General features: G+C 38.6%; 1 protein-coding gene across 1 annotated transcript in view; it reads right to left on the bottom strand.

Annotated features, from left to right (window-relative positions):
• hcrtr2 (hypocretin (orexin) receptor 2) overlaps positions 1-21455 on the bottom strand; it is an 82431-nt gene that overhangs the window by 26972 nt on the left and 34004 nt on the right. Inside the window, exons 2-3 of the mRNA XM_060924610.1 lie at positions 15554-15732; positions 4662-4917 (exon numbers count right to left, since the gene is read on the bottom strand). Coding sequence (XP_060780593.1) covers positions 4662-4917; positions 15554-15732 — 435 coding nt within the window. The remainder of the gene's footprint in view (positions 1-4661; positions 4918-15553; positions 15733-21455) is intronic.

Raw genomic sequence — 21455 nt, 5'->3', positions numbered from 1 at the left:
CTCGGGCTGTCGCCCCTCTCCTCCTTTATTGCTGTTTTGTTTGAGTGTATATTCTCAAATCACTTGTCTCTTTTTTGTTTCTGTTTAACATACCATTCTGACAGTTTGGCCATATTGCTGTGTTGAACAGCTTGTTGCACCTTCCATTAAAGTGTTCACTTTTGTACACATCTTCTTGCTTTATTCATTCAGTTGTGGGGAATGGTTAGTAAGGTTGATTCTGACCTAGGCTATGTTGAGGTCACATATCTACTTTTTAAGTTCATGCTATAGTGCATACAATTTTAGAGATATACTAAGATACTATGCATTCTTCTTGGTGTTCTCACAAACAGGTGAAATAAATCAGTTTAAATTTGGCCTACGGACATAGCCTGGCCTATTCTCAGCCATTACAAAATCTGTTGTCTGACCATAATTTAACTGATCTGTATACCACTATGCTACTAGATAACAAAATGCCTGTTTGTTTTATTTCATGTGAGATGTTGATAAATGTGAGCTTCAACAAAATGATAAGAGCACCTCTGAGTGTCACGTTTACGTAAAAAAAAGGTGTGCGTGCACGAGCATGGTCGCGCGCAAAAGTGTCCCGGTTTCAGACTAGGGAAATCTGGTCACCCTATGCATGCAGACACTCAAAGTTTCCAAATCTGTTATTGCTTAACTTGAACATTTTCCTATCGTGAATACTATCATTAAAAAGCATATAATCTCTGCTTTCCAAAAAAAAAAAATTATCTGGTTAAGATCTGTTCAGTACTTTGGGAGTAACGGCAAGTTGAAGTTGGTATAACAGAGTACACTCCCTGCTCGCGGGACGTCGGGAAACTGCCGGTGCTTTTTGAGTCACGGGAAAGTGGTCAGGCTCTCTCTCTCTCTCTCTTCTGATCAGTTTCTGACTGGATTACTCGTGAATATTAATCAGAACTTTTATAGGGATGTTCTCTCGCTCTCACTGTTTCTGATGAAGTATTCAGCAAAATTTTCCATCTGCTAGTTTTGACGTTATGATCCACGGAAGACATTGAAGCGAGTTTTCATAGCTTTACCTACTTGTTTTTTTTTCAAATCAAACTGATTCATGTAAATAAATAACTATTTTAGAATATAACTGTAGTTGTTTTGATGAAAAATATTGAAATCTTAGTAGTTGGAATGAGATTTTAAAAACTGGAAGCCAGAAATGCAAGTGTCAATTTCAATTCAATTAACTGGAGTTGTTTATTGGATGTGAATCACACAGTTTTTTGAGGTTCGCCTTGAAAGCTGTGAATATTAATCAACATAATCATTTATATTCTTTCAAATAAATACTAGTAGGCCCTACTTTTGATAAATACAAAGGCCTACAGAGCACAAAGAGGGGATTAGAAAAAAAAATTTACTTTTTTATTGAGTGTACTGATTGTTTTACCTAATTAGCATAATTAATTAGTAATTCAATACTAATTTGCATTATTTGTTTTTACTAATTTTTCAAACTTTGCATTCTGTATACAACCATCTATGTGCCTACCAATTTCTATGTAAATATCTTGAAAAATAAAGTTATTAAGAAAAAACATTTGATCTCATTCGTTAATGAGGCCCATTTTGGAGCATGTGATCCTCATACAGAATATTACAGCAGTTTTCTAAAAATTAAGACGTTTCTTCAATCTTTGATTTGTAACCGCTCAAGAATGGATAAACGTTTTAATTCTGTAAAAAGTATGTGTTCTGCATTCAATTCTGAATTCAATGAGAGCAGTTTCAAACAATTTGGACTGAATTTGAATTTTCACCTGATATGCCTAGTGCTGATTGTGAAGTCATATGAAATTTCCTTTTTTTTTTTTTTTATTGTGCATGGCACTTTCCTATGTCTTGCAAGAACAATATCTTGTGGACGAGATGTGATCACTCTGATGTGCAGATGGTCACTTTTCTCCATTTTGAGACCGTTTTCCTACCTCTTGAGGTAAACAGTATAGCCCTACAGAAACAGCCGAATACAAGGAGCTTTTGATAGCATCCTTATGGAACTGCATCACACCAAGATGGAGACGCATCGACCTCGGAGAGTTTTGAGTCACAGGGATGTAATTTGGGGTAGACATTCGCAAACAGATCCATGAAACAAAAGACAAATATATATTTTCTCTGTTGCTGCTTTTGTGTTATCGTTTCTTTCTCTGCAAGATCAAAACATTAGGTGGATAACTCCATACTTGCTACCGTGGAGTCAAGCCCATGCATCCTAAGGCTAAGATAGCTCAGCACTAGCTAGAATGATTTAGTTCTCTGTCCAGAGAAATTACGTCATTTAACCTTGCTCTATCTTGCAGTTGCACTCACTCAGCAGGCTTTCTTTTTCTTTTCTGCTGGCCTTTAACTGGCGGGAGAGCGGAGTCCGCCATGTTTGCCCACGCCGACTTGTTTTGGTTAAAAGTAGGTCAAACACGCCCCACTGTGGTCACGTGATATTGATATTGTTGCTCATTTTCTTCGGCAATCTCTGGAATCGTAAAATGCGGGATGCTTTTTGTCTCGACAAAACATTTACACGTAGGATACACGGTGTGTGCAACAGCACAAAATCTCGAAAATCTAAAAGCAACAGAAGTACAACATTTTGCTCAGAATTCAACTTTGCAGTCAGAACCTTTAAGGATGGTGGTGCTTTCCTTTTTTGTTCCTAATAAAAACTGTTAATTTACAATAATCTTTTTTTTTTTAAATAGCATGCTTGCCATTTCAAAACCAGCAAAGTTTTTTTTTTTTTTTGTCCATCTAAATAATGCATTCAGTGGTATCTAAATATCAGAAGCTTTTGATGTCTAGGAGTTTGCCTGAATCCTTTATTTATCCAAAATGGCTTACTATTGAATACATTTTGATGCGATATGACCTGTCTTAAAGCTAGGGTAGTCAACATTGGAGAAACCAGCAAAGTATCCAATTTTGAAAGTATCCAACCAAAAACCCCCCATCCCGTCCTTTCAGACCTCCCTCCAAAGCCTCTCCTCCATAACATGAACGTGCACTGCCTGATTACTACTGGAGAACGAGCCCATGAGATAGATAGATAGAGAGAGAGCAAGCAAGCGAGCGAGCGAGCGCACTGTTGTCATATCCAACTACCTTGTGTCTCATTCACGTATAAGAAAACACCAAACATCATCATGAATGTAAACAACAAACATGGATATTGTTGGTACTCACAGCTGTCAACTAGCTTGCTAGCTTTAGCATTATTTCTGCCTAGCCTTGTGGAAGGCTCTGGTCATGTGCAATGAGTGCAAGGGCAGAGTGCACACAGGTAGGCAGATAGACAGGCAGGTGGGCCTGAATGAAATGATTGGACAGTCTTTTTACAGCCCTGTGACCTCCACAGATGACAGACTTTTTTTCTTTTTATTTTCAGAGCATTTGATTTATTCATTCCTATCTGGATGTGATTTTAAGAAATATAACAGAAAAACATGATGCTTCTACAATAAATTGCCTTCCCTAACTTTAACTGATCAAAGCAAGTTTGGAACTGAATTAAACAGCATCTTCTTCTCTGTCTCCATTTGACTGAATGTGATAATGATCTTTTTCATGTTCAGTGGTCAATTATTACACTTTCTTGGTGGTTACTAAAAAGTTTCTTCTTAGGTTCAACCAAGAGAACCATATACATGACTTGCAACCATGTGATCAAAATGTGCTACGTCATGAGCGTCTGCCACGATGGTGGATATACAAGCAACTAGGATGGCAGCCGCTGAAAGCGTGTCTGTAAACAATGCTGAATTTTCTCAGTATTACCATGATTTGAACAGTCGAGAGAAGATTTGATACAAACAGAAAATATTGTGTGGTTTTGATCCATATTATTTAAAAAAAGTCAGACTTTTCTGAAGATAAGACACTTCTACCGACCATCGAGCACCCAGATATCGCGTTCTATCTGGTTTGGCTGCCAAAGAATCAAGTTCGACCTTGGACGAAACATAGCCCATGTTCTGAGTGGGTGCCCAGTCTGGATTGTTTCTATCGTATAATTTTGCTGGCGCGCCTATAAGCGAAATGGTAATACATGTGTTAAAATTATAACAACGACCGAGTGAACCATGACAAGAGAACGCTCATTTTCTAGCAAAATTTTAGCAACACAAAATACAAGTCTTCCATGATATTATCGAGAAAGCTTTTGAATCTCACCTGAGGTAAAATGATTACTGCAAACACGAGCTGTTTTGGTTTTAACCTCTGTTCGATCAGCCCTGCCAATGATGTTCAGCTGTGCTTGTCTCTTCTCCGTACTAAGCCTTAGAGTTTCCTCGCCCTCTTTCCGAATCACGGACGGAATTCGAAAAAAAAAAATCGTAACACGCCATGGTCACGAGTACTGTTGTGACCACAACCATATACAGCACAAAGATATGGCATAGCCAAAAGAATGCTTAAAGCGGTGGAAAAACAAAGAGTTGTGCATGTGTGACTATGTTTTGTATGGAATGTCGCTTGACCCCACATTTATATATCCACCAACATGGTGGGCATCCAAGTTTCTATTTTGCTTTGACGTCACTTGCAAGTCAAGGATACCATTCACCCATTTAAGAAGATTGTACTCATCCATTTATCAAAATCAAAAAGGCATACTGACTACCAGATTGCTCTCTCACCTCCCCAGTGTTCATCACACACAGTAAAGAGAACTGTCTTGTTGGTGAGCTCAGGCAGCAGCTCAGGCAGCAGGCTGTTACACTCCATGACAATAGCCTGGGGAATCATGATCACACAGGACACCAACCAGATCAGGATGATGCTCCTGCGGGCCCGTTTCGCAGTGCTCTTGAACTTCAGAGGGTGGCAGATAGCATACCACCGGTCCTGGGCAATGCAACTGAGGGTCAGCACGGATACAGACACAGAGATTGTCTGGTACAAACAAAAGATCAGAAAGGAGAAACTGATGAATACAAAGGACATTACGGTATAGATGATGACAAAGGGTAACAAGGGTATTTCAACTCCATTACCATACCATTAATCAAGTTTGTTCTGACAAAATCTTGAAAATGTGTTTCAAAATAAGGGCTCCTCTCATAGAGGAAACAAAGAAAGAAGGGGTTAGGATAAATTATTAGGAACTGTTAAATTGGTAACTTCCTTTTGAACCAAACCATTAAGTCTGTGTAGGTTTCTTTCCAAAAATGTGGTTAAATAATCTAGCTATGCTAAACTGTCTGTAGGTGTGAATGGGTATGTGAATGTGTGCGGGTGCATGGTGCCTTGCAATAGACTGGCATACCAGCCAGTGTGTATTCCCACCTTGTACCCAGTGTGCCAGAGATACAGTAGGCTCAAGATCCACTATGATTCTAACCAATATAAAGTGGTTACTCAAGATAAACAAATAAATGAACTACAAGACTCTTGGTAGAGTGCATACCTCCACTAAGCCACATGTTATCAACATCAAAATCAAATCAATTGAACCAAGGATAATACTTAAGCTGTTCACCAAATTTCATCCAAATCCATTCACTACTTTTTGAGTCATGCTGGGGAAAGTTAAAAAAAAAAATCCTGGAGCCACATACATATCTGGATTTGCATCAAAATCTAATCATTTGTTCCTTGGCCCATGGCTCACCTTTCCTCAACATTTCATCAAAATCTGTTCATGACATTTTGAGTTATGTTGGGAACAGAAAAAAAAAAAAAACAGAGGCGAAAACATGACTGCCTCCATCACAGTTGGTGGAGGTAACGAATAGGATAATAATTAAGTCCTTAAAGCTGTACTACCGTTCGGATTTTTCAAGTTTAGGTCATAAAAAGAGTTTTCCCTGACACCCAATTATTTTTGTTTAGTGGACCAAAAGCTACTGAATTCGAATCACAGATTTCCAATTTTATGAGGTTTTTTTTTTTAAACAGTTAATGAATTTCAGGCCACGTGGCTCTAAATTCTCCACTATTTTTTCCTGCTTCACCAGGACGCAAAACAAGATACTACGTCATGCATCATGTAGTGGGCTTTCCCCGTTCGCGCAAGGCATTGTTGGATACAAATTTGAAACAGGAAAAGGAAATGGAGGATGCGAGTATGAAATGTGAAAGACCGAATACAGTAAAGGAAAGTGAGAAGAATAGACGTTAAGTTGTGATGGAAAGGAAATGCAGGACAAAACTAATAAATATCGGTGGTCAGCGAGCACCTTGGTGTGATCAGCTGTTCATTTAGCGACAGAATGATGTAACCGTCAGTGCACTGTCAAGGTAAACTTGCGCATGCGCACATGGACTTCCTCTGTTTGCTTGACGGTGCGAAGCGAGCAATTTCATGCACATTATTTGCTTGGGAATCCCCTCAAATTAAATAACTTCCCAGCCATAGAATGGCCTGTTTTTTTTTCGATGTTACAGAAAAACATAGATCACAATGACCAAATTTCAGAGAGAACTAAATTTCACTGATTTTATGAAATCAAAAGGCTGTCTACTTTTAAACAGCTGAAAATTCAAAATATGAAAAAGGGTTCACTGTTATTTTTTCCCCATAACTGAAATATGAGTCAGATTTATGATTCATACATGAGTAGCTCCATTCAACTAGCTACTCAATCCAGCTACTCACCGAGATCGTCTTTCCTGAATGAAAATTTAAGGTATGAGATCATTCATATTCCTACTGATATTCTGAATGAAAAGTGACCTGATGTCTAGTTCAGACAAGGTCACTTCAGCATTTTTTATAACAAATCCAGGTTTCCATCTGAAATGATGAGCCTGTCTTTTAAGGCTGGGGGAAAGTGACAGCTCTTCCTGCTTTAGTTTTTAAAGGAGCGTCAGTTGACTACAGAAAGAAAAAAACCAAAAACAAAAAACCTCCTCATGAGTCTTCACTGTGAACGGGCAAAAAAACCTTTCCAATGTACAACATTCAACACCAACATGTCATAGTCGTCATGAGTATCTTTATACAGGGATTCAGGGCTCGACATTAATGGTTGTCCGCTTGTCCGGGACAAGTGATACTTAATGTTGGACAAGTTCATCGTTTCAGTTACTTGTCCGATCGGACAAGTGCCAAAATATGCTGATATTCGGGTTACATATCAAATTTATCAGTTTATTCACATGATTTCCAAAGCATCTCATTCGACATATTGGTTTGATGAATCGCCGGATGTTTCTATTCAGAAAGAGCGATGTGCACATGCGCCACATTCCACTTGTGAAACCGGCCAATACCGCTTCGTGTATTTGAGCTGAAAAGTAAACGGTCATTTATGATTGGTTTTAATTGTGTCATACACGTAGATTTGTTGACATTTCTGTTGGCGGGATCATTATTCAACTGTATATTTACATTGAGTATGTGGTAATTTCCAAATCTTTGAATTGTTGTTGATGGTGTTCATTATATAGCCGAGCGTGTGCTGGCAGGGAATGTGCGCCTGCATGTATGTGGATTGACGGGGAGTGAGGTAGGAGTGGGGAAAGTTATCTATGAAATACCAAGCTGTCAAATGGCTGCTAATTAGGTTACCGGCTGTATTCATCTCATCTCATTATCTCTAGCCACTTTATCCTGTTCTACAGGGTCGCAGGCAAGCTGGAGCCTATCCCAGCTGACTACGGGCGAAAGGCGGGGTACACCCTGGACAAGTCGCCAGGTCATCACAGGGCTGACACATAGACACAGACAACCATTCACACTCACATTCACACCTACGGTCAATTTAGAGTCACCAGTTAACCTAACCTGCATGTCTTTGGACTGTGGGGAAAACCGGAGCACCCGGAGGAAACCCATGCGGACATGGGGAGAACATGCAAACTCCGCACAGAAAGGCCCTCGCCGGCCACGGGGCTCGAACCCGGACCTTCTTGCTGTGAGGCGACAGTGCTAACCACTACACCATCGTGCCGCCCTACCAGCTGTATTAATTAACTAATTAGTAATGGGAGTTTAGGGATTTGAAACATAGGGATCTATAATTTAGATATAATTATGGATTATTTTAAATTATTATCCTTTTTTTTAACCATTAAATACCATACAGGAGCCACATTGAATAATTAGACAACAATTAATCAGTGGAGGATATATATTCAAAATTAATAATTTAAAAATGAAAATATGTAATTTTAATTTTCTGGTTTTCAATTTCTCATAAATAAATTAGTGATTGATGGAGTCCAACTGATGGAGCAGAACTCAAGGGTTGATAGATGAAGATGAATAGAAACTTTATTTGTGTCCATTCATCTGTGAGTCAATAGAGGTGTGGAGGTTTTCATAACAAGATATATTATCTTGTCATTTGATACACTGAAATCTAGTTATAATAATCAGTCATTTACAGTATTAATCAGTCAATTTTGTTATCAGTTGTTTTTATTTGTAGCATTGTTGTTATTTGTTTCTCTTGTCCAAACTAGTGATATCTCATCAAGTCATAAATTTTATGATAATGTTAGTTTTTGTGATATTTGTTACTGAACTGCAGAGTACTGATCTGTGTATATATAATGGTTAGTGTTTCTGGATCTCATAGTATAGTTATTTTGTTCTTAAAATTTTATGTTCATAATTTCTACTCTATTGGAATATATTGCTTCTGAACTTCAGCAGAATAATTGGTGAATTATGGTATCAGTCTGTTTTACTATATTTTTGAACTTTTGCCTCAGTATATCAAGTACTGATTACTTTTGATTCATAGATATTATGCATATGTTGTGAATTCGGAAACAAATGCCATAAAGATTGTTGGGTTACAAATAGTTTGTGTTTTTTTTTTCTCAAATATTTCTTCGGACAAGTCAACCTCACATTCAGACAAGCAAACTTCCTTTCAACTTGCCCGACGGACAAGTGGTTTCAAAAGTTAATGTAGAGCCCTGGGATTGAAAGCAAAGCATGTGCTAGGTGCAGCTAAATTGTTTCAAATGGCTCTACTAAATATTTGAAGGGGGGAAAAAAAAATCACCAGATTTAAAGAGCTATGATCTACTGATTAGCCTACCTTGGCAGCTGATACAAGGGTACTTGACTTGCCAGTGTTTCTAAATTGTTCAAGAGTACACTTGTACATTTTAGCATTTTCCTGACTTTAGCGCACCTGTTTCATCTCATCAACTGTTTCCCAAGCTGGCTGAGTCGTATCAGTATTAATACACAGGAACTGCAAAACAAAACTGATGACTGGCAAAGATGTCCTATGAAATGGGATCCCAGCATAGAGTGTTAAACCTACAAGGGATGGACAAAATAACAAAAGCACTAACAACAGATTTGGGTATGAAACCTTCTGAATGCAGTTGCGTCCTTGTTTCCCCATTCACTGGCAGTCAAAAGTTTTTGAACTCCCGGGTCCTTATTGAGCAACATTTCATTTAAAACAGATTCCAAATAATTTCTCAAGCATAAAATGTACGTCTTTTATACACAATAAAATTGGGATTCGTCTAATGTACATGAACAAAAAAAACCAACAAAAAACAGATGCACAAGTGTATGTAGTGAAGCTTGATTAATACAGTGTCTTGCAAAAGTATTCATCCCCCTTGGTGTTTGTCCTCTTTTTTCACATTACAAGCTGGAATGAAAATGGATTCTTGGGGGGTTAGCACCATTTGATTTACACAACATGCCTACAGTTCTAAAGGTGCAAATTGTTATATGTATGCATTGTTTCAAAGGACTGACATTTTTCTTGTGTTGTGGAGAAACCTTTTTTTCCTTTCTAAAATGCAGATTTATTAAGCCTGTCTCTGTATGTGTCATTTTTTAAAATAAATTCAGTGGAAACCTACACATTTCTTTCTTATGGTACTTTAAGTGCAACAAGAATACAGCAATGTAAAAGCCAGAGAGAGCCAGCGATTGGGTGAACATACGCTTGTCAGTTGTAAAGTGGTATAAGGAAATTGGATAAAGTTTGGGCCAGGAGCAATAATGGCATCTGAAGGCCAATTTATGCTGACAACCCAGTCCTCGCAGATAGTGTCGCAGACAGTGTCTGCGTAGCCCCCCCACCTTCGCAGACGCTCTGCGCGCACCTCCCAAAAATTGTGACCACTGCAGAAGCCTCGCAGACAGAGACGCAGACAAGAGGGCTCTGACTGGTCCACTCTACATCCGCTGTACACACACTTCCGCTTCCCTACTTTCCCGGTTTGGTTTGTTTTCACGACCGGCATTTTTAAAAACACGAGCGAAGATGGAGCAGCACGAAGAGCGGTTGATTGAGGAAGTACATACATCTATACGACTCCAGTTCTAGTCATTATAAAAAAAAAAGTTCTAGTCATTATAAGTAACCGGAGGATAAACACTCCACTAACCACACCCACCAACTACTCCTAGCGACTTCGCTCCCCCTTGGGTTGTGGCGGTGAATAACATCGCGCACGCCTATTACTCCCCGCTCAACAATAAATTACAACTGTCTGCGAAAAGCTATCTGCGAAAGCCTTGTCGCAAGAGCATGCAGAGGCACACTGCAGGCATAATGAAACTCAATGATGAGAAATACTGGTTGTATTCCCAATTTCTCTCTGTCAAAAAAAATCATAAACTGAAAGGACTTTGAGTACTGCAATTATTGCAAGGTCCCAGCTGAAGCAATGGCTTCAGAAGTATCTACAGGAAAAAACCCTCTGAGACAGTGGCGTGCACAGACAGACACGAGGTGGTGCTCAAGCACCTGCCCCTCTGCCCTCTGTCCAAAAAAGTGCCCTTTTGAATTTTTTTTTTTACAGTTTACTGAGGCCAATGTCGACATGATCTTTTAGAAAAGCCGCGGCATTAAAAGCGTGTGTGAAAATAATGTCCCGATGTGTGCCCCCTCCACACACACACCGGACCTCTGTCTCTCTTGCTCTGTCACGTGAACAAGCGTGCAGTGCATTCAATGTGAGGTTGCAGCAGCATAGCGTCCTGGAAGCCACGGCCTTGTCGTAGCGCAGACAACACATCGGGCAGTCAGTCAGCTCTTCCCCTGCCCCACCAGCCAGGTAACACATGAATCGAGTGAAAATGTATTGTTTGCCCTCTAAGCCCAAGCTGTAATTATTTTGTCATGAAGTAGCCCGTCGCATACAGAAACAACTGCACATAAGTATTATATTTTTTGCTAGACCATTTTCAGATTTAGGAAAACAAAAATTTCTTTTTCTATTTTGTTCAACTAGAGATTCCTGGCAAAGTCAAAAAGCCTTGATGTAATAAATTAACATTAAGTGGTTGTTTTACACCTTTAAAAACTAAAACGGGTCAGTGGCGACCCGAACACAAGAGGAGGGTTAAATCTCAGACTTTTATAATAAGGTGTTCCACATGCGCAAAAAAGTGCCCTTTTATTCCCCCCAGAGCACTTGCCCCCCAAAATGTCTGTGCACGCCACTACTCTGAGATTTGAAAACCAACCTGATCCCCATGTATTATATAATGCACAATATCCTCCAATAAAGACAAACCATGCTGCACTCATGAGTCATGGGATTTGAGTATAACCAAAACATCTTTGCAATCTATGAAAATTTATTCACACACACAATATATAATATGAGAAAGTAAATTTACTAAAAGGCTTAGTGCAATTAGAGTGGTGGCTACAATTATCGACACCTTAACGATCTTTTGGCCATTGCAAAAGTAGAAAAGACTTTCAATACGTAAATTGTGCAGGAATAATTACTCAAACTTCCACTGAAAAAAAATTGTCAATTTCTGATTACTTTGTGTATCAGATTATGTGACACCATTCCACAATTATCGACACCTTTGTCCACAGTTATCGACACTGTTCCACAATTATGGACATCCAGATGATTATTTATTAAAAAATTATCGGTATGTGGTATTAAGTTTACAAAACAGTTTTTATTTAAAATTTGTTTTTAATAGACTTATCCAGCTGCGACCCTGTAGAACAGGATAAGCGGCTACAGATAATGGATGGATGGATAGATGTATCCATCCATCCATTATCTGTAGTCGCTTATCCTGTACAGGGTCGCAGGACATAAACTTTAGTACAAAGTATCTTTTATATAAATATATTGAGGTCGGTGCTTATGTAAATGAAGTAATTCTAATGCTTGTAAACAAATGAATTGATAATGTTTAACCCGTCTCAGAAAATCTTTTTGTTCCACTTTCTACCCACTTTCTAAGTATTTTCGTAGATCACATTTTGTTAATCATTTGTTGTTTGTATTAAATTCTAGTTTTGTAGTTTACCAATAAATTTCAACAGGCAATTGACATTGTAACCGCATGAACATCCCTTCAGGCTGATTAATCAATCAATAATAACTTGTGACACACTCACCTTTGTAAAAATTTTTTTTTTTTTGGTAAATCTGAAAAGGTGTCGATAATTATGGACTGTTGATAATTGTAGCTGCTGCTCCATATATAATAGAAAAATAATTTGCAAATAATAATTATGGCAATTATTGATGTAAGGTCTGTGTGGCTGTTGAAATAGTATAAACTTTCATGTCAACAGCCACCCATGTCATTAATTTTTTGTCAGAACAAGAGAACTATATAAATATACATTGTGGCTAACTACACTAAATACACTCTACTTATTTACACACAACTCGATGCATACTAACACTAACACAAACACTGAGCCTATAACTTATCATAATATAATTTTTATGGTATAGAGAAAGAAATGCATATTGTTGATATAAAGTAACGTGATTTTAAGGCTGATTTAAATAATGGAAGTGATCCGACGTTTTTCATTCTTTTGGGAATTCCTTCCCAGAGTTTGGAGACGGTAAACCGAACGGAAAATTTACCATAATTTGTCTTGGCACGTAGATGAACAATATTCCCCTAAGCTGAAAATTTGGTATTGTAAGAGTGTTGTTCGTTAGCCATCCTGAGCAGATTTCTAAATGTTTTAGGAACTAGTAAGTTATTATTTACAATTTTATACGCTAGTACAGACGTACTCAATTTGAAAATATTCTCAAAAGTTAAGATTCCAAGGATATTATATAAAGGAGCAGCATGTTCTCTTGCATTGGCAAAGAAAATATTTCTAATACACTTATTTTGTATTGCTGAAATCCTAGGTAGGTTGGATTTATAGGTATTATCCCATGCCAAAATACTGTAAGATAAATATCTTCTTCAAATTAACAAAATATCTTAATTTACATATGATTCCTATATTTTTTGATATTTTGCTATGGACTACTTTAATTTGTTGCTCCCAGCTTAAAGCTAGACTGCCTTTCAGATTTTTCAAGTTTAGGTCATAAAAAGAATTTTCCCTGACACCCAATTATTTTTGTTTAATGGACCGAAAGCTACTGAATTCAAATCACAGACTTCCAATTTTTTAAAAATAGAATAATTAATTGCTATTACAGTGCCTTGCAAAAGTATTCACCCCCTTGGCTTTTTACCTGTTTTGTTACATTACAACCTGTAATTTAAATTTTGTGGTTTTTTAAAATCTGAATTTTACGTAATGGATCTGCACAAAATAGTCTAAGTTGGTGAAGTGAAATGAGAAAAAATATATATAAAAAATTAAAAATAAAAAACTGAAAATTGGTGTGTGCATATGTATTCACCCCCTTTGCTATGAAGCCCCTAAAAAGTTCTGGTGCAACCAATTACCTTCAGAAGTCACATAATTAGTGAAATAAAGTCCACCTGTGTGCAATCTAAGTGTCACATGATTTATCAGTATATATACACCTTTTCTGAAAGGCCCTAGAGGCTGCAACACCACTAAGCAAAAGGCACCACTAACCAAATAACACCATGAAGACTAAGGAGCTCTCTAAACAAGTCAGGGACAAAGTTGTTGAGAAGTACAAGTCAGGGTTGGGTTATAAAAAAATATCCAAATCTTTGATGATCCCCCAGAGCACCATCAAATCCATCATCATCAAATGGAAAGAACATGGTACTACAACAAACCTGCCAAAAGAGGGCCACCTACCACAACTCACGGATCAGGCAAGAAGAGCATTAATCAGAGAGGCAGCACAGTGACCAAAGCTAACCCTGAAGGAGCTGCAGAGTTCCACAGCAGAGACTGGAGTTTGTGGTCCATAGGACCACAATAAGCCATACACTACACAGAGCTGGGTTTTATGGAAGAGTGGCCAGAAAAAAGCCATTACTTAAAGATAAAAATAGGGAAAAAAACATTTTGAGTTTGCCAAAAGGCATGTGGGAGACTCCCCAAATGTATGGAGAAAGGTGCTCTGGTCAGATGAGACTAAAATTGAACTTTTCGGCCATCAAGGAAAATGCTATGTCTAGCGCAAACCCAACACATCTTATCACCCCAAGAACACCATCCCCACAGTGAAATATGGTGGTGGCAGCATCATGCTGTGGGGATGTTTTTCAGCAGTAGGGACTGGGAAACTGGTCAGAATCGAGGGAAAGATGGATGGTGCTAAATACAGGAATATTCTTGAGCAAAACCTGTTTCAGTCTGCCCGGTGATTTGAGACTGGGATGGAGGTTCACCTTCCAGCAGGACAATGACCCTAAGCATACTGCTAAAGCAACACTCGAGTGGTTTAAGGGGAAACATTTAAATGTGTTGGAATGGCCTAGTCAAAGCCCAGACCTCAATCCAATTGAGAATCTGTGGTCAGACTTGAAGATTGCTGTTCACCAGCAGGACCCATCCAACTTGAAGGAGCTGGAGCAGTTTTGCCTTGAGGAATGGGCAAAAATCCCAGTGGCTAAATGTGGCAAGCTCATAGAGACTTATCCAAAGTGACTTGCAGCTATAATTGCTGCAAAAGGTGGCTCTACAAAGTACTGACATTAGGGGGATGAATAGTTATGCACGTTGAAGTTTTCTGTTCTTTTGTCCTATTTGTTGTTTGCTTCACAATAAAAAAAAAAAAAAAATCACAAATTCAAGTTGTAGGCATGTTCTGTAAATGAAATTATGCAAACCCTCAAACAAGCCATTTTAATTCCAGGTTGTGAGGCAACAAAACCCGAAAATGCCAAGGGGAGTGAATACTTTTGCAAGGCGCTGCATTACCACAGAACATACACATGTTATGTGATGATACTATGTGATAAACGTGTGCTTTATTAAGGACAAACACACATTGTGGGTAAACTCATTAAGCCTATTGAAAAAAAAAATAACAGTGCTAGTATTAAATGTAAAACATAAATAAAATATTCATGCCCAATTAGATTGATAATATTTTTGGCATTTTCCATTTCCTTGGATTCTCCAGTACTGGTCATTTCAACCCAAAGGCTAAAATATAGGGTATTCATAAAAGTTTGAAAAAGGTGAATATGTTGACACATTTTCTGTGTAAACTGCAATTTGAATATTAACATTATTTGGTTTCAACAAACTCTCTAGGATGACATTGCTTTAAAAATAAAAAGTACTGCTGCTAATTGGCTACAGTTATAATCATGACAGTTGTGTAGCTGCCTCAGATTTGTTTTCTTATTCAAATCTTATTTATGTGAGGCAATTATTCTGTTCATCCACTACTGTTTTATTTGCTTTGCCCATACACATACCTGCAAATAAGGTAAGATCCGACAGAGCGTGTCTCCAAAGAACCATGTTTCTGTGATATCCACTACAAGACTGGCGGGAAGGCAAGTAATCGTGACCAGGATATCAGCAAAGGACAGGTTCACAATGAAGTAGTTGGTCACTGTGCGCATATGATGGTTTTTCCACACTGCAAAACAAACTGGGAAAAAAAGGACATTTTTTCACTTGATGCTCACGATTCATAGGGGAATTTTCTGGAGTGTTTGTGCATTAGGGACAGTAAGAACAGCACGGTGGCAATATGCTTTTCTGGAACATATGAGAAATCTTATGGAACCAATATGATGTGACTGGAAGATAGAAATGCATTGTGTGCTGCCAAATTTCTGGATATTCAAAGGACAAATTATATTTAAAAGGGTTTTATTTATTTTTATTAATTAAAAGACACTTAATTAAAAGAAAGCAAGAAATTTCACTAATTAACCTGTTAAGTGAAAAGCATTCCAGGTGACTACCTCATGAAGCTGGTTAAGATAATGCCAATAGTGTGCAAAGTGTCTTCAAGGTAAACGGTGGCTACTTTGAAAAATCTAAAATATGAAAACATTTTGTTTTTTAACACTTTTTGTTGACCGCATAATTCCATATACTCTCCCCGGCCACAATAATACAAACTTGTTCTTGATTCTAAGGTTCTTGTTCTTGGCTGGCAGGAGTGGAACCCATTGTGTGCATTCTGAGATGCTTTTCTGCTCACCATGGTTGTAAAGAGTTGCTATGAGTTGCTATAGCCTTCCTGGCAGCTCAAACCAATTTGGACATTTTCCTCTTACCTCTCTTATCAACAAGACGTTTCCACCCACAGAACTGTCACTCACTCAATATTTTTTTGTTTTTTGCACTATTCTGTGTAAACTCTAGAAACTATTGTGTGTGAAAACCCCAGGAGATCAGCAGTTTCTGAAACACTCAAACCAGTATTGTAGTCGAGTCACTAAACCTCGAGTCCGAGTCCAGTCTTGAGTCCCCAGTGTTCAAGTCAAAGTCATTAAAGAAAATTTTGAGTCAAGCCCGAGTCAAGTCCAAGAACAAGACTCCAACCTTTTTTGACAGTGACTGTTGCTGCCTTTATGTAAAACCGTCTCTGCTACTATGTTGGACTAACGTTACTGCTTGACTGCCTCATTTTAGTTAATAGGCTACAGATAAAAAGCTTGTTCATCGCTCAGCAAGCCTCGCAATCAACAGGGCAAATAACATGGGAGAGGGTTAACACGAGCTCGTTCATCGGTCACCAAGCAAGCCCTGCTATCAACAGGGCAATGACCATAGCAGGTCACTCACTTCTCTGGGTGGAGTCTTGCCAAATGATGATTGAAGTTCAAGGTTGTCCCCATCGTCTCCTCAATAGTTCTTCTTCTACATATGGAACACACAGCAGTGCATTTTTTCCCAGTGCACAAGAAGTCTGTAGAAGCAAAGTGGACAATCCTAGGAGCGTTCTCTCCAGGCATTTTAGTACCATTAACATTAGTTTGTTCCTGAACATGATGTATGAACAGGTGAATATGCATTCTCTTGCATGAAATTAATGTAGATATAAATATGCCAAATTATTATGGCATGTTACAAAAAATAAAGAAAAAAAAATCAGAGTCCTCATCTCCAATTTATGAGTCCCAATGCAGTTAATGCACGAGTCCAAGTCCGAGTCATCAGTGCTCAAGTCCAAGTCCAGTCATGAGTCCTTAAAATGAGGGCACGAGTCAAACTCGAGTCAGAGTCCTGGAGTTAAGTACTACAAGCCTAACTCAAACCAGTCCATCTGGCACCAACACCCATGCTACAATCAAAGTCACACTTTGAGATCACAATTTTTCCCCATTCTGTTGTTTGAAATGAAAATTAACTGAAGCTCTTGATTTGTATCTGCATGATTTTATGCAGGTGGCACGGTGGTGTAGTGGTTAGCGCTGTCGCCTCACAGCAAGAAGGTCCGGGTTCGAGCCCCGTGGCCGGCAAGGGCCTTTCTGCGTGGAGTTTGCATGTTCTTCCCGTGTCCACATGGGTTTCCTCCAGGTGCTCCGGTTTCCCCCACAGTCCAAAGACATGCAGGTTAGGTTAACTGGTGACTCTAAATTGACCGTAGGTGTGAATGTGAATGGTTGTCTGTGTCTATGTGTCAGCCCTGTGATGACCTGGCGACTTGTCCAGGGTGTACCCCGCCTTTCGCCCGTAGTCAGCTGGGATAGGCTCCAGCTTGGCTGCGACCCTGTAGAACAGGATAAAGCGGCTAGAGATAATGAGATGAGATGATTTTATGCATTGTGCTGCTGTTAAGGGATTGGCTTTTTAGAGAACTGCATAAAACAGTAGGTCTATGGGTGTTCCTAATAAAGTGGCTGGTGAGTGTAATAGTTTTGATGTTATCAGTATTATTCTACAATGTAGAAAATAGTCAAAATACAGAAAAATCTAAGCGTGAGTAGGTGTGTCCAAACTTTTAACTGGTACTGTATATGTCTGTTATAAACCAATTATTGGTCGCACACGAACACAACACAGCATCATGAATACCTAAGGTGGGTCTCCACCTGCATTATCAGCAAATCATTATTAACCATTTTATCTTGCTCAGTGCAGGCATGTTTCTGAATCCAAGATATATAATGAACTAGCAGGGGCATGACTATTTATCGATATGTGCTTGCTGAGCGCTAAGGGCTTCTTTTGCTTCTTCTCTTTTAGAAAAAGAGTTCAGATGTTGGAGCTTTTGAAGAAGTGCATCACCTTTTGTCCATCTTCCATTTCCTTCTGTCCAAAATTTTTAACCAACTATAAGACATGAGTAATGTAATTCCATGCATAAACACAAACATACTCCGATTCTACCACATGAGAAATGGAGAAGTGGCTTAAAAGAACAGATGAAAAGCATAATGTTTTCACTGTGTTGGAGTTGGAGAAGCCCAAATCCAATAGTTCCTCTTTGGAAGAAGATTTAAAAAAAGATGAAAGGTAAACCTGAGTTTGATTAGAGTTTAGATAATTTACATAACTGGAGTATCCTCTTGCTACACGATATGACTAAAAGTTTGTGGACATCTGGGCATCAAACCCATATTTAGACCTCCCCCAAACTGTTGCCACAAAGAAAGCACACAACTGTATAGTATAGAATGTACTGTATGTGTATGCTGTAGCATTACAATTTCCCTTCATTGGAATTAAGCGGTCCAAAACATATTCCAGCATGGACTCCATGAAGACATGGTTTGTCAAGGTTGGTGTGGATGAACTCACGTGGCTTGCACAGAGCCCTGACCTCAACACCTCTGGGATGAATTGAAACGCTGACTAAACTTCAGCCTTCCCAGAAGCTTGTAGGCTATTATAACCGCAAATGGGGACTAAAAATGGAATGGGGTGTTCAAAAGGCACATATAAATGTCATGGTCAGGTGTCTACAAATATTTGGACATGTAGAGTAATTTGCGGCTTAATCCTGTTTTGTTGCTGGTGATTTTTCTACACTTCACTGCTATGTTTGCCAATACTGTATGTAATTATTAACACTTCTATTCAATCCATGTTGGCAGTTAGCCTATAGTGCTATTTCTGTGATCATGGTTCACATGCACCAACAAAACAGCTTTGAATAATTATGGTATGTCAATGAGCATGGGCACAGATGGTAATATATAATCTAATCAGCGCTTCTCATTTCCTTTACGAATAAGAGTGTAGCAATGCAGCACAGTGACATTTTCATCATGAAATATGATTAAATTTCACTTACAAATTTCAGATTATTTTTTATAGTGCTAGAAATAACTAGTTGGCTGTCAGAACTCATTATATTTTATCCTGAACATTTAATGGAAATACACCAGGAATGTGGATACATGTGTGCACAATGCCAAGAACCCAAAATTCACAATCACAATCATTTAAAACCATACCAGGGGTTAGATATACAGATATCAGGCTAGAGGTCAACAGACAGAAATGAGAAAAAACAAAACAAAAAATGCACAGCAGATTAATTAAGAAATATCATGTAAACAAGAGTTTTGCTGGAATAAGTATCAGCACAGCTGTGATTTGATCCATCCTGATGCCCTATGTCTGGCTGGAGTCTCATCACATTGCTCCTGTGAAGGACAGCCCCATATGGACAGTCAAAAGTTGCACTTGGAAGATAGCTCTGGACACTTACAATACAGTGGTGCTTGAAAGTTTGTGAACCCTTTAGAATTTTCTACATTTCTGCATAAATATGACCTAAAACATCATCAGATTTTCAAAAAAGTCATAAAAGTAGATAAAGAGAACCCAATAAAAACAAATGAGACAAAAATATTATACTTGGTCATTTATTTATGGAGGAAAATGAGCCACTATTACATACCTGTGAGTGGCAAAAGTATGTGAACCTTTGCTTTCAGTATCTGGTGTGACCCCCTTGTGCAGCAATAACTGCAACTAAATGTTTCCGGTAACTGTTGATCAGTCCTGCACACCGTCTTGGAGGAATTTTAGCCCATTGCTCCATACAGAACAGCTTCAACTCGGGGATGTTGGTGGGTTTCCTCACATGAACTGCTCGCTTCAGGTCCTTCCACAACATTTCGATTGGATTAAGGTCAGGACTTTGACTTGGCCATTCCAAAACATTAACTTTATTCTTCTTTAACCATTCTTTGGGAGAACAACTTGTGTGCTTAGGGTCGGTGTCTTGCTGCATGACCAACCTTCTCTTGAGATTCAGTTCATGGACAGATGTCCTGACATTTTCCTTTAGAATTCGCTGGTATAATACAGAATTCATTGTTCCATCAATGATGGCAAACTGTCCTTGCCCAGATGCAGCAAAACAGGCCCAAACCATGATACTGCCACCACTATGTTGTTTCACAGAGGGGATAAGGTTCTTATGCTGGAATGCAGGGTTTTCCTTTCTCCAAACATAACACTTCTCATTTAAATCAAAAATTTCTATTTTGGTATCATCTGTCCACAAAACATTTTTCCAATAGCCTTCTGGCTTGTCCACATGATCTTTAACAAACTGCAGATGAGCAGCAATGTTCTTTATGGAGAGCAATGGCTTTCTCCTTGCAACCCTGCCATGCACACCATTGTTGTTCAGTGTTCTCCTGATGGTGGACTCATGAACATTAACATTAGCCAATGTGAGAGAGGCCTTCAGTTGCTTAGAAGTTACCCTGGGGACCTTTGTGACCCTGCTGACTATTACACGCCTTGCTCTTGGAGTGGTGATCTTTGTTGGTCGATCACTCCTGGGGAGGGTAACTGTTAAGATCAGTGGCGGCTGGTAGTCTTTCAAACAGGGGAGGCTGGTCGGTTACGATATTTCCAGATTTTAAAAGAAAAAACACATCAATTTTGCCCATATTCTTGCCTCTGATCTGGCTGATTGTTGGCAGCGTCACAAACTGTGAAATAACAGGTTCTTTTGGCCCATTAGCCTACTGTCCAATATACATGATGGTGGTGTTGGGGGGGAAGGGTATATTTTAACATTTTATATTTTAAAATTGTGGCATGTTGTTTAAAAATTGACCTCGGCTGTGTTTTTGTTTAAAAATGTTTCCCAAATTGTAGCGGTGTTTAATTCATATCCAGAAAAACATATATTCCAATATAATATACTCAGCATAAACATTTTAAATAGATTCTATATTTTTGGTCCATCCATGACACATTACTAAAGTAGCCTATTTACTGTTGTTGATGTGGGTCACTTGCTGTTAGCCAATTCACTTTCTCGTACCAGGAGAGCTGAAAGGAACGAGTATTATTCCCTACCTTTTTCACCAAGTCAATTTGAGGCGTTGGTCTACCCTGCTCTTTAATTTTAATTTTTTCCTTGAAAGGAAGACTGGCAAATGGCTT

The sequence above is a fragment of the Neoarius graeffei genome, chromosome 7, assembly GCF_027579695.1.
Source record: "Neoarius graeffei isolate fNeoGra1 chromosome 7, fNeoGra1.pri, whole genome shotgun sequence".
Taxonomy (NCBI): domain Eukaryota; kingdom Metazoa; phylum Chordata; class Actinopteri; order Siluriformes; family Ariidae; genus Neoarius; species Neoarius graeffei.
The sequence above is the reverse complement of the archived record's forward strand: the minus strand, read 5'-3'. Positions and strand labels throughout refer to the sequence as shown.